Source organism: Sciurus vulgaris, assembly GCF_902686455.1.
Source record: "Sciurus vulgaris genome assembly, chromosome: 8".
NCBI classification, from domain to species: domain Eukaryota; kingdom Metazoa; phylum Chordata; class Mammalia; order Rodentia; family Sciuridae; genus Sciurus; species Sciurus vulgaris.
This window is the reverse complement of record NC_136468.1, coordinates 116,910,748-116,923,241: the sequence shown is the minus strand read 5'-3', so window position 1 is coordinate 116,923,241 and position 12,494 is coordinate 116,910,748. Positions and strand designations below refer to the sequence as shown.

The following is a 12,494-nucleotide window of genomic DNA, read 5'->3' as shown; positions in this document are numbered from 1 at the left end:
CAATATTGGAGGGCCACTGCAGGGGCTCTATAGTGGATAGGTGAAGTCTCCCTGGAATGGTACCTAGAAGTGCCAACTGTAACAAAGCTGTTTGCTTCATGCCAAAGCAGCAGCCTAGGCTGGCAAGTCCACACAGCCAGACTGGAAAACAAGCCTTTGACAAGTTCTTCCAAGGGAGATAATGAGAGTGGATGGGCAGAAGGAATGCCCCTCAAGTAACCTTGACCAGCACCAAGTATCATATGGCTGTCATTAGGGGCCACACCATACACTTTTTGGAAACCTCAAGACTGCTCCCATTTTACAGATGTAGAGAAAAAGGCTAGGAATTCCTGCTGTTATCTGCCTATGATTACATGAGTTGCAGGACTCAGGTTCAAACTTCCAAGAGAGGGCTGGCTTTTCCAGATATATTTAAAGGTTAGAGATATCTGGCCAGATTCAGATAACACTAAGTGGTATCAACAGGAAAACTAGTTTACCTTTACCCTCTCCCTACCAGGCACTACCTTTCGTTTGCGTGAGCAACTGATCTGCATGTAAGTGGACGCAACCCCTATACGACCCCAAGTTAATTCTGTTTCTTATTTGAGCTCCTGACCACCTTGCCATGCTGACCCTAAGGAATTTTCTGAACTCAGAGGGCCTGGGGCAGATCCATGAAGGGAAAGGAGTTTGAGTTTTTTTAAAAGGAAAATTTTTTCATTTTTCATTTAATTATTTGTTTAATACATAATGGGGGGGAAGGGGGAAGGGAAGAATGGAGGAACATTGGATTGTGTAGAGGGAAATGAGGGGAGGGGAGGGGACAGGGGAAAGGAAAGTTAAGAGAATGAGACAAAGATCATTACCCTATGTACATGTATGATTACATGAATGGTGTAACTCTACATCTTGTAAAAGGAAATTTTAAGGCATTAGTTTTGTGTTTGCTGAGTACCTACTGCCAGCTCTTCCCAAGAGGCCAGGGGTTCAGGGTGGGGGTGGGCCTCCGTCTCCAGTGTCGGATCTGGTTGGGAAGCCCTAGCCTCAGGAAGCCAGTGTGCCCTGGACTCCAGCCCTGACAGTTCCCCAGATGCACTGTGATGATCAGAGGAGTGCTGGCAGCCTCACCTCCCACTGGGAAAAGTAGCAGGGACTCCAGGGAGATAAGGGAGTATCAAGCACCTAGTGGAGTGACCATAGACCATCAGGAAGGAAGCCTCCTCCAGCTCATATCCCCAAATGTGAAGACCAAGTCTTGCTGTGGCTCAGGACTACCTGGCATAGGGTTATCGTGGGATGGATGTGCCAGGTATGAGGCTGGCAGGGGGAGGCTCAGTTCAGGGACAGACAGGCCAGGAGGAAAGAACCTCTCCACTCACCTCCCAAGGGAACCCTATTGCCCAGACATTACCAAACAGCAAGTCTAGAGAAACCATCAGAATCCCCACTCCTTAAGGAAGCCATAGTGAAAATAAAAATTGCCCACTAACCACAAGTCTCCTTAAACTGGCCCTTACAACTCTTGTGGTGGGAGGGTGGAATGGACACAATGATGGAGAGTACAAACAAAAGCACAGTGGTCACCCTCAGGTGCACATTTCTGGACTGAGGAAAGGTCATAGCAGGCACCATCAGAGTTGGTCCTTGAATGCTGGAGAGAGAGGGAAATGGGGGTGGAGAGGGCATTCCTGACAGGTGGCATGGGCTGAGCAAAGTCACAGAGGTAGGATGTGGAGGGTGCATTCAGAGAATGGCAAGGAGCTGGGGCAATGCAGTGATGTGGGAGCAGGGATGTGTCATGGTGAGGGATGAGACTGCCAAAGCTGGTGGCTCTGAATGCCTGGCTGAGTTGTTCAGACTGGATCCCGGGAGTCATCAGGAGTCCTGGAAGGTGCCAAGATAGAAGAGGGACTTGGAAAGATTCCGCCACCAGTATGATCAAATAAGAAAGGTTCTTTGGGCACTGATCATTTGAGGAGTTCCCAAGGTTTTTATTCATACAAATGAGAATGTGATGGTCACCCTCAGATGTCCATTTCTGGACCATCATCCAACTGTTTGCCCTGAATAAATTCTTAGGAGTGGAATCCCTGCACCATATAATTAACATACTTTATATATCTACAACAATTCAATCACTCTCTTGAAGTGGATGTCTTTTGCCATAATAATAATACCCAGTATTTGTGGAGCCCTCACTCTGAGTCTTTGCCTGGCTGAATGCTTGTCCAGTCATTTCTCTGGTAAACCCTTCATGCAAATAAGGGAACTGTATAGCAAGGAAACCAAGGCAGTGACTTCAACTTCAGAAAAGAGGAACGTAGAAATACCCATCTAATGACTAGGTTGTAAATATTAAATGAATCACATCACAGCAAGCCCTTAGGACAGGACCTGGAGTCACTAAGAGCAGTTAACTAATAAATATTATCAAGGACTAGTTTAAAACGAAGGTGGGCAGTTTGTTAGGTGCTTCCCTCTTGTGGTGGTTCTGAGCATTGCATGAAACCTGGCGCTCAGGAGATCCAACTTTCAGCATGCTCCTGGACAAAAGCCCCTAATCCTGGGGAAGGAAAAAGACAACTCTGTTCCCTCTATACAAGTGGGGTCTGCCCCATCATCTCATGCCAAGTATAACAAGACTTCTACCTCCCATTTGGTTGACCTTTTTGCACGTTTCCCCACCCAGTAAGGGGATAACCGGTCAGCACAGAACTGCCCATCACTTAAGAGCGGCCTCCCTGGAAAAAGGCTGGCTGGAGAGAGGGCTTCCCACCTCTACAGGCATGGAGTGTCTGTAGGAGTGATTCTAGTTCCATGGATGCCCCTAGAGTTGCCAGATAAAATATAGGATGTGTGGTTTAATATATCTCATGCAATAGAAGGGACATACTTCTAAAAGATTACTTGTTGTTTATTTGAAATTCAAATTTAATTGCATCCCTTATTATTTTATTTTCAAAATCCAGCAACCCTATTCCTGGAGGTTTGGCACAGAGGTAGGGGCTAGGCTGCCTGAGCAGGGGCAACTACCCCATTCTATGCCAGGTGCTTTAAGCGTCTCACTTCAGTTCACACAAGCTGGTGGGAGGCATCTCCATCTTAACCCCCACCTCACTGTGAGGTCACTGGAGCCCTGGCTCTACATGAGTATCACAAAACCTTCAGAGTCCTGAAGAGGAGAGTGAGCCCTCCCAGGATGAGAGAATAGCCTGATTTCCTTGTGGTTTTGTGGCGTCTCCTAAGCTGCTGGGCCTTGCAGGTATTCTTGGCTGGTCCCTTTCTTTGGCAGCTGACAGCTCAAAGGTGCTCAGAGGTGGAAGCACAGGGCTGAAGCAGACCTTGACCCCTCTTGTCCGCCCCGACCTAAGCCATGAAGCAGTCCCACGGAGACCTTGACCTGGTCCCTCACAGCCCAGGTACAGCCAGGTGGGCTAACCCCGCTTTGGAGAGATAACCTGCACCTGAGCCATAATTTGTAGGAGCCTCAGTGTCCTATGCAGAGGGCCATTGGTATGGCAGGGTGGGGCTCCTGGGGTTGTGACTCTCCCCACTCTGGAAATTTCAGGCAAGCTGGTGTAAGCTTGTGTGCCCATGAGCTATGGAAGCTGTAAGAAACTCTTTGAGTTTCCTTATGCCAAAGAAGACTAACTGCCATGTACAGTAGATTGTTAATAACTGCTTCAGTTTGTCACCTGCCTGCTGAGGGATGGGCTGGGCCTTCCATTATTCCATTTGATCCTGCTAACAAAAATCCTATGTAGGGTTGGGGATATGGCTCAGTGGTACAGTGCGTGCCTAGTATGCATGAGGCCCTGAGCTCAAACCCTAGCACCACACACACACACATACAACAACAACAACAACAACAACAAAAACCTATGTAATAGAGGAAGAAACTGAAGCTTGTGGTCACATGGGCACAGTCAAACCCAGTAAGTAACCCAGTACAGTTGTCTCTTGGTATCTGAGTAGGACTAGCTCCAGAATAACACTCCTCACCCCAGGACACTAAATTCTCAGATGCTCAAGTCTCTTATAGAAAACGAAGTGGTATTTGCAAATAACCTACATACATCCTCCTGTACACTTTAAATCATCTCTAGATTACTTATAATACCTTATACAATCTAAGTGCTACATAAACAATTGTTATACTATATTAAGGAATGATGACAAGAAAAAAGAAGTCTGTATATGTCTAGTACAGATGCAATTTTCCCCCCCAAATGTTTTCAGTCGGTTGGTTGAATCTAGATGCAGAACCTGTGATTGCAGAGGGTTGACAGCACCTGGTACCCTCTTCCATGTGAAAAACCAGTTTTGGATGTCCCTGCTGTCACACTTTCTGCCTCTTAGGCTCTAACTTTCCTCTGGCAGGAAGTCACCCAGCTCACCAACACCGATGTCAGGAACTATGCTCATGGTGGTGACCATGATGCCCACACTGGGCATTGGGTATTTGCTATAACTCACTGCTGGTGGCTCAGGGCACAGACTTATAGCACACAAGGGTCTGAGGAGTCCCCTGTGCCTATCAGGGTTTTCCACTAAGGAAAGACTTTAGTTCTCATGATTCTCCTGAGGTATGGCTGGGGAAATGTGGCCCCCAGCACAGGGGCCTCCTGTGAGGACAGGCTTGCACATAGCAGGGCCTGTGCTCGTCTTCTGGACTTAAGTAGGAGTAGGGGTGGTGTGTATGCACTGTCCTCCAAACCTGTGTTTGCCTCCAGGAGATTGGGACCAGGCACTTCCTCTGTCCCTTAATGCTTGATGAGGGGCCCAGCAACCCCCTAGCACAGAAATTGCCTTTTGAAAACGACAGAGTTAGGCCCATTTGAGATTTATTTGCATATCCCCTTAACTATAAGCCAGGGAGTAGTGTGTGGAACAGGTTGATTGGGGCTGGAGCCGATGGTTAACTTTTCAGGAATTTTGTGAGCTGGTTATCAAACTAGTCATTATTAAAAATTAACCAATTAAAAAAATCTTGACTTAGATTTAAACACATTATATTCTCAAAATTTGCACTCAAAACATACTGCTTCCTAATTATTTTGCTACCCTTACTATCATCCAAGCTCCTGAGGCTATTTATAGCTAGTTGTCATCCCTTACCTGCAGTTTCCTTTTCTGTGTTTCAGTTACCTTCAGTTGGCTATTCTGTGAAAACACTAAATGGAAAATTCCAGGAATAGTTCATATGCTTTCTGTAACTTTTATTATATTGTTAATAATAATTCTAGTTTATAGTTAATGTTAATTTATTTTTTATTATTTTTGATATAAAAATTATATATATTTTATATTTTTTTATTATAGTTAATGTTGTTAATTTTTTTTTTTTAAGTACCAGGGATTGAACCCAGGAATATTAAACCACTGAGCCACATCCCAGCCCTTTGTGTGTTTTATTTTGAGACAGGGTCTCACTAAGTTGCTTAGGGCCTTGCTGAGTGACTGAGGCTGACTTTGAACACACAATCCTACCTGCCTCAGCCTCCCAAGCCAATGGGATTACAGACATGTGCCACCCTTTTTATTTTTATTATATTTATTTATTTATTAATTATATTTATTTATTTGGTACCCCGTTTTTTTTTTTTAATTTTTGTAGTTGTAGATAGACAGCATGCCTTTATTTTATTTATGTATTTTTATGTGGTTCTGAGGATTGAACCCAGTGCCTCACAAGTGCTAGGCAAGTGATCTACCACTGAGCTATAGCCCCAGGCTCCCCAGCCCGGTTTTTGTATTCTGTTTAGACAGGTCTCACTCAGTTGCTTAGGACCTCACTAAATTGCCGAGACTGGCTTTGAACTTGTTATCCTCATGTCTCAGCCTCCCCAGCTGCCGCATTACAGGTAAGTACCACTGCATCCGACAATGTTATTTTCTTACTGTGCCTAATTTATAAATTAAATTTGATCATGGGTATGTATATATAGGGGGGAAACACATTTTATAGAGGGTATAGTACCATCTATGGCTTGAGGCATCCTTGAAATGTATCCCCTTGGATAAGAGAACACTACTACATTCTATTTGCTGCAAATAACAAAATTATAATGTGCTACTGTGTACGGCTTCCCAACTCTCTGTTCAGTGATCTCATGTGGGTAGCTTAAAAGAGAATATAATGAGAGTATTTACACCATGGATATGGATAAGTTAGGATCCCTCTGCCCTGGAGAAGCCAGTGGTTAAAGACAATCATTCACTGCTCTGGCTCTCCTGCTAGCCCAGGAGGTGGGAAATACACCATCCCTTTCCAGACCCAAATTCTAAGGATCAGAGAAGGGAAGTGACCTGGCAGAGGCTTCACAGCATACAGGGTCACAGATAAGACCCAGACCTGGTCTGGTCTTCCTTCCTGCAAAGTAACCACATAGGGAGATAGAAAGCCACCTGTCTGGAGCCCTCCTCTCCGGCTGCTATTTCCGCCCTCAACTGTTAGACTCACACCCTTCTCTCTCTTGCCTGGCTGCTTCTACTTATTCCTGTAGCTTTTGCCCCCAATATTCTGCCACTTCATCTCCTATCCATCCCTCTAGGCCTGGATCAGGACAGCAGCCACTAGCTGCCCCTTCTTACGGTTTGAGCATGTCCCCCAAAAGTTTATCTCCTCAATACATCATGTTGGGAGGTGTTTGGGCCATAGGTGAAGTCCTCCTGATGGATTAACGTCTTTCTCTAGAATGGGTTAACTGTTGCAGGAGTTCAAGACCCCTTTTCCTGCTTCTGTACATACCCAACTCGCTTCTGCTTTCTGCCACAAACTGAAGCAGCAGAAGATGAAAAGATGCTGGTTCCATGTTCTTGGACTTCCCAGTCTCCAGAACTATGAGCCCAAATAAACTTCTATTCTTAATAAATTACCTGATCTCAAATATTTTGTGCTAGCAACAATAAACAGGACACCCTTCTCCAAGCTTTTCTAATCAGTCAATCACATCTTCAATTGTCCAGCACAGAGTTCGGACTCCGTGCCATGGCTCTCAAGGTACTTTGTGATTTGGACGATACCCTACTGCCCTTTCCATAACACACCCTTCTTACCTTCCCATCCAAATTGTCATTTCAACCATTCAGTCCTTTTTGGTTCTTTAGATTTGGAGTTTCTCTTGACTGGTTTATTCATACGCTGATTCCTCCTTGGGATGCTCCCTCCCTTGCTTTCCCCCACCCCTTCCTTCAGGCCCAGGAAGCCTCTTCTGACCACAGCCTCCTCCTCAGTTTATGTCCACCAGGAGACTCCCTGCTCCTACTACCACATCCCTGTACCTCCCCAACAGAGAAGAAAATTCAACTTCTTGAGAATTTATTGGGTTTGGGTGTGGGCCTGGCCAGCTTTCCAGCCAGGTCTTAGCAGCCCCTGTATTAGGGAAAGGTTAGGTGGAGAATCTTTCCTGAGGTATCTTGGATGCTCCACTCCTGTTTCTCCCTGAGTGTCTGTTATCCAGCCATGCCGCCATGGAGTGATGTAGTCAAGCAGCTGAGAGTCCTGTGCCTAGCTTGCCTTGCCCTCTTTGGGTTTCAGTCTCATCTCCCATTTTCCTGTCAAAAAATAGAGCTGGACCCACCCAGGGTCCACTCCTGCTTAGTACAACAGTTTCCATGGAAGCACATGGGGTTTAGGTCCCACCTCTGTTTGGGATTCACTGCAGTCACTGCTCCTTGAGGCCTTTATCTCTACGTTTCCATCCAGTTCAAACCCATTCAGTGCCAGGGCCACGGACCCTGGGGAGCCAGGTGTTCACATCCCTAGCAGGCACTGGGGTGGGATCAGGAGGAGCTGGGCTTCCCCACTGATGGGTAGAGCTTGCGCAGGCTGGAGTCCAGGAGGAAGTCCACTGACCTGTAAGAAAGGTGAGGTTGGTGAGCAGGTGTCCAGGGTGAAGGAACAGAAGGCAGGAGGCCAGGATGAGGGGAAGAGACTCCTAGACACAGGACACAAATGATATCCAGGTGGAAACCTACCTTATTCTGCCCCTCATACCTTGGGCTACTTGGGAAAGCCACACTCAAACCCCCCAGAATAACACCCATTTTCCTTTTCTTTATTCATTTGGGGAAAATGAGGCACAGAGAGGGTAAAGGACTTACTCCAGGCTTCAGGGTCAGTTATGTTCCCCTAGGAAAAGATTCCTTATCCCATTCTACATTGGGATTAACAGCCATTTATAGTTGGTTTTTTATTTGTTTGTTTTACGGTGCTGGGGATTGAACTCAGGGCCTTGTGCTTGCCTTGCACAACAACTTGCAGGGCCTTGTGCTTGCAACTTGCACTAACAACTGAGCTATATCCCCAGCCTCGCCATCTATAGTTTTAAGAGCAGACACATGACCCAAGCCCAGCCAATGAGACAGGGGAAACTGGCTTAGAGGTTGGCATTCAGTCTGGATGGAACAATGATAGCCTTTGTTGGAATTTTTGTTATCAAATTAAAAATTTTTTGATGGGGCTTGGTAAACTGCCTGATGGAAGCCTGGAGCTGCTGGGGACCATCTCTGCTCCCATGAGTGAAGCCACCAAGGTGTGGGATGGGGTTGAGAGAAGGAAAACATGATGAGAGATCCAGACTCCTAATGACATCATGTGGATGCCTAGATCCAGCTAAGCTTGAAAGAAAAACAAACCTGGACTACTTTCCTCTTGTACTTAACTTAGTATGAGTCTGGCTTCTGTCACCAATAACTCCCCAAACCCATCACTCCAAGTCTACCTACTCTGCATGCCTCTGGTTGTTTTGTAACACTTGACTTTCTTTCTGGGAATTACTTGTCCTGTGTCCCATACCTTCAAGGCACCTTCTTCCTTTACCATCAGAATACCTGCCAGATCATATTACAAGGGCACAAACTGTCCTTTCTATTTCAGGAGCCCTGAGTGCCAACCCTGCCTCTATACTGCCATTGTTCTGTGCCCCACACTCTCAGAGCCTAATTCTACCTGCACAGTAGATCATCCCTGTGGTCAGGAGGGCACCCACCTGTCAATGGGGTGGATGATGATGGGGATGGCCAACAGCCCAACTGCAGTGGTGGTCCACTTGCGGACAGTCAGGGGCCAGCGGGTGGCAGTGCCCAGGACATAAAAAGAGGCAGCACACACGCGGTTGATAGTGAAGCCTGGGATGGCCACAGAAGCCAGAGACTGCCATACGAAGGTGTCCACCACAGCCACAGTCACCCTGGTGCTGCGGCCTGCTTCAGGACCTGGCACCTGGTGGGCAGAGAGACACTTAATCCAATTGGGGTAGAGGCAGAAAATCTTGTAGACAAGGAGCATGAGATGAGGCTGGACCAAGGAGGGGAAGTGACCAGTCTGCAGGAGGCATTAGAGCAGAAGGAACTGCTCTAGTGTTGGGTTCTGAACAGTATCACATTCAGGCCTAGGATGGACGTGTACACATCCAAGAGGTGGGTGTAGACTGCCACCTCCTGGTAGAGGAGGGAGGTGCACCCTCCTACAAACAGGACAGGAGTATGGACTGCACCAGGCAAGACTGTGGACTGTCAGACAGGGACTTCACCATATGCAAAGCTGCAGACTGAGCCACACCCACACCTGGAGAGCACTTGGGTGGGGGTTGTGAAGGAAAACTAACACTCACCTCTCTTGCCTTCTTGCCTTTGTCAATGGCATCTGCCAGCACATAGGAGCTGGACACACCATAGCTCAGCCACACCACAGCCTTTGGCACCAGGGAGCGGAAAGCCTCCCCGACCTCATTGGCATAACCTGGAGGGAGGGGACATTTAATTCTCAAGTCCATGTACTGTTCCACAAGGGGGCGCTGGAAAAAATGGTTCCAATCCTAGTCTGCAGCTGGGTGACCTTAGGCAAATGACTATCTCTATGAGCCTGTTTCGCATCTCAACTCTAGGGCCCACTGATGGGAGGATTGAACACAGTCATCATTATCATGTTTCTCTGATTAGCTCTCCTAGCCTTTTGAAAGTGGTTCTGAAAGTGGGCATTAATGAGGTGTCAGATAGAGACTGATCAAGGGCAGCCCCACTGACCAGACACTCAACCTGTGCAAGGCCTTTCTGTGCTTTATCTCATTCCACCCTTACAACCACCAATGAATGAGGCCCTCATGTTCAGCCATTTTTTTTTTTTTTTTTTTTGGCGGTGCTGGGGATCGAACCCAGGGCCTCATGCTTGCAAGGCAAGCACTCTACCAGGGCCTCAAGCTTGCAAGACAAGTACTCTACCGACTGAGCTACCGCCCCAGCCCATGTTCAGCCGTTTTTGTCAAGGAGGAAATTGAGGCTTACATGGAACCAACTGAGTGGCAGGGCCAAGATGGGAGTACAGATGCCCTGACTCCATAGCTAGTGCTCCGGCATGCCAGAGAGAGCAGCCCACTCATCCGACTCGAGTTTTCTTCCTGGGAGGACTGACCAGCAGAGACCACCGAGGGCAGAGCTGAACCCATCAGTGTTGTGTGACCTTGGGTAAGTCCCCAGCCCTCTGAGCCCAGTCTCCCAACCACGAAGAATGAGAACTAAGATACTTTCCAGCCTCCTACAGGCCCCGGAACGGCATCCGGTGACACCTGCTCCCCCGCCTTGCGGTAGGGTCGCAATGCCAATCACTCCGCGCTCACCTAGGTATCGAATCCACGTGTCCCGGTAGAGGTCACGCTCTGCGCCCAGCCGCTGCGGTTCCGACATGACGATCCGCGGCGGCTGGAACCACGGCGACTGGCACTGCCTATGCTGTCGCCTCCACCTGCACTAGCACTCCGACCTGCCACTACAGGACCCGCCGAAGGTCCCGGGCTGAAGGACAGTTTGGGCAATCTCCGCCGGAAGGGAGCGTCTGCAAATTGCCCCGCACTCCCAAGCCCCTCTCCGAGACTGATTTTTGCAGATTGTCTTGTTTTTTCTCTGAGCAGTTGGCGAAAACCTCTGCCAGAACTGGTAGCTTTTGGAGCCAAAGAACCTGCGGTTCCTATCGAGAGATGCAACATTTCATAGCTGTGTAACCTCGGGCCAAAGTCTACTTCTCTGAGCCTTTACTTCGTAAGGGTGAATTAGTAAAATGGGAGACACCTTAGCGTCCACTCCTTGCGGGGATTAATTATAACAACCGTCTTTTATTAACTTTACTATCAGCCAGGACGTTCGCTAAGGATTCTAAACAGCTTATTTCCTTAAACCCTCTCACCAACATAGGATCTTCTTTTACAGAAGAAGGTGGGTCACCTTTCCGGGACACACAGCTGCTAAGTAGCGAAGCTGGGATTTAAGTCTAGACAGTGTGGCTTCAGATTCTATGCTCTTTAAGGCGAGCTCGGTAAAGGAGGCTGGGGGAGGAGGTGAATGGTGAGTGCCCTAGAGAGGTGGGTGCCCCGATTTTGCAGTCTCTTCTCAGCAGGTGCCATGTTTATCAAGCACTCGGATCTAACTAGATCACTATGTCCCCCAGACTGAACCTCCTGGGGGCAGGTCGTTGAATGAATGAATGAATGAATGAATGAATGAATGAATGAATGAATGAGTGAGTGAGTGAGTGAATGAGACAAGGGAGACAGGTATGGGGTACAAAACTTCAGGGAAAAGAGAACTGGAGAGGACTTAGGGGCTAGTGATTACAATAGGGAGAACCCCCACTGAATCTGTTTACCCATGTGAACAATGAGTGTACTTCACTAAAAATCTGTGAATCATCTGGGGCATCAGCGAAGCAAGCGCGAGAACACTGGGGACAAGCAGTCTTGGGTCAAAATCTCCGTTGTTCCGTCTATCCCACGTTAGCCTCCCCGAGCCCCATTTTTCACGTCCGTAAAAAAATGAGAGTAACCAATATTTACTGAGTGCCGACTTGTACCAGGCTCTCCTCAAAGAGCTTTGCACTTGCTTAGCCCTTAAATCTTTGCAACAATTCCAGTCGGTAAGTACAGGAATTTTGCGTGGTACCTAGATGTTCATTAAGAATCAATTTTATCATCAAATAAATACTGGGAAAATGAATACCAACTCCTTACGGAGGTCACCGTTTTCAGCCCTAGGCGTCTGCATCCTTGTAGGTTAGTGTGGGGCAGTCAGTCAGCGGGAACTGAGTTCGAGGCTAGGGGTGGGGACAGAAATGTCCCCAACCCCTGAATCACAGTGCTGGCGCGGAATTAGGAGACGGTCCCTAAATGCCACGTGACCGCCCCTGCTCCGCCTCCTTACCACTTGGGGCCCACCGGAGGCGCAGCAAGCGCTCTCAGGGACCCACTCCTGTCAGAGCTCACGTACACCCGCCGCGTTTGGCGCCGCCAAAGGGGGCCGGGACTCTGCCCTCAGCGGTGAAGTCAAACCTAGCACCCTTATTGCCCTGAGAAAAGATGGCAGATGACAGCCCACCGGCGATGCCAATCAGGAGGCAAGTTGTTAGTCGAACCGCCCATAAAAGCTCACGCGAGAGCACAGCAGCAGAGGTTTTTGCGCAAGCGTCCCTTAGCGGGAAACTGCAACTAGGTGACGTTTGGGTTTCAAAATAAGGGGCA

The 12,494-nt window shown here is 47.9% G+C and overlaps 1 protein-coding gene across 1 annotated transcript; it reads right to left on the bottom strand.

Moving 5' to 3' along the window:
- Nucleotides 1-7,289: 7,289 nt before the first annotated feature.
- On the bottom strand, nucleotides 7,290-11,182 carry MTFP1 (mitochondrial fission process 1). The gene is made up of 4 exons (XM_079150604.1): nucleotides 10,605-11,182; nucleotides 9,603-9,730; nucleotides 8,979-9,211; nucleotides 7,290-7,843 (listed from the first exon to the last, which is right to left on the bottom strand). Exons 1-4 carry the CDS (start codon nucleotides 10,669-10,671, stop codon nucleotides 7,771-7,773), a joined length of 501 nt encoding a protein of 166 aa, XP_079006730.1. The 5' UTR covers nucleotides 10,672-11,182; the 3' UTR covers nucleotides 7,290-7,770.
- Between the last annotated feature and the right edge of the window lie 1,312 nt (nucleotides 11,183-12,494).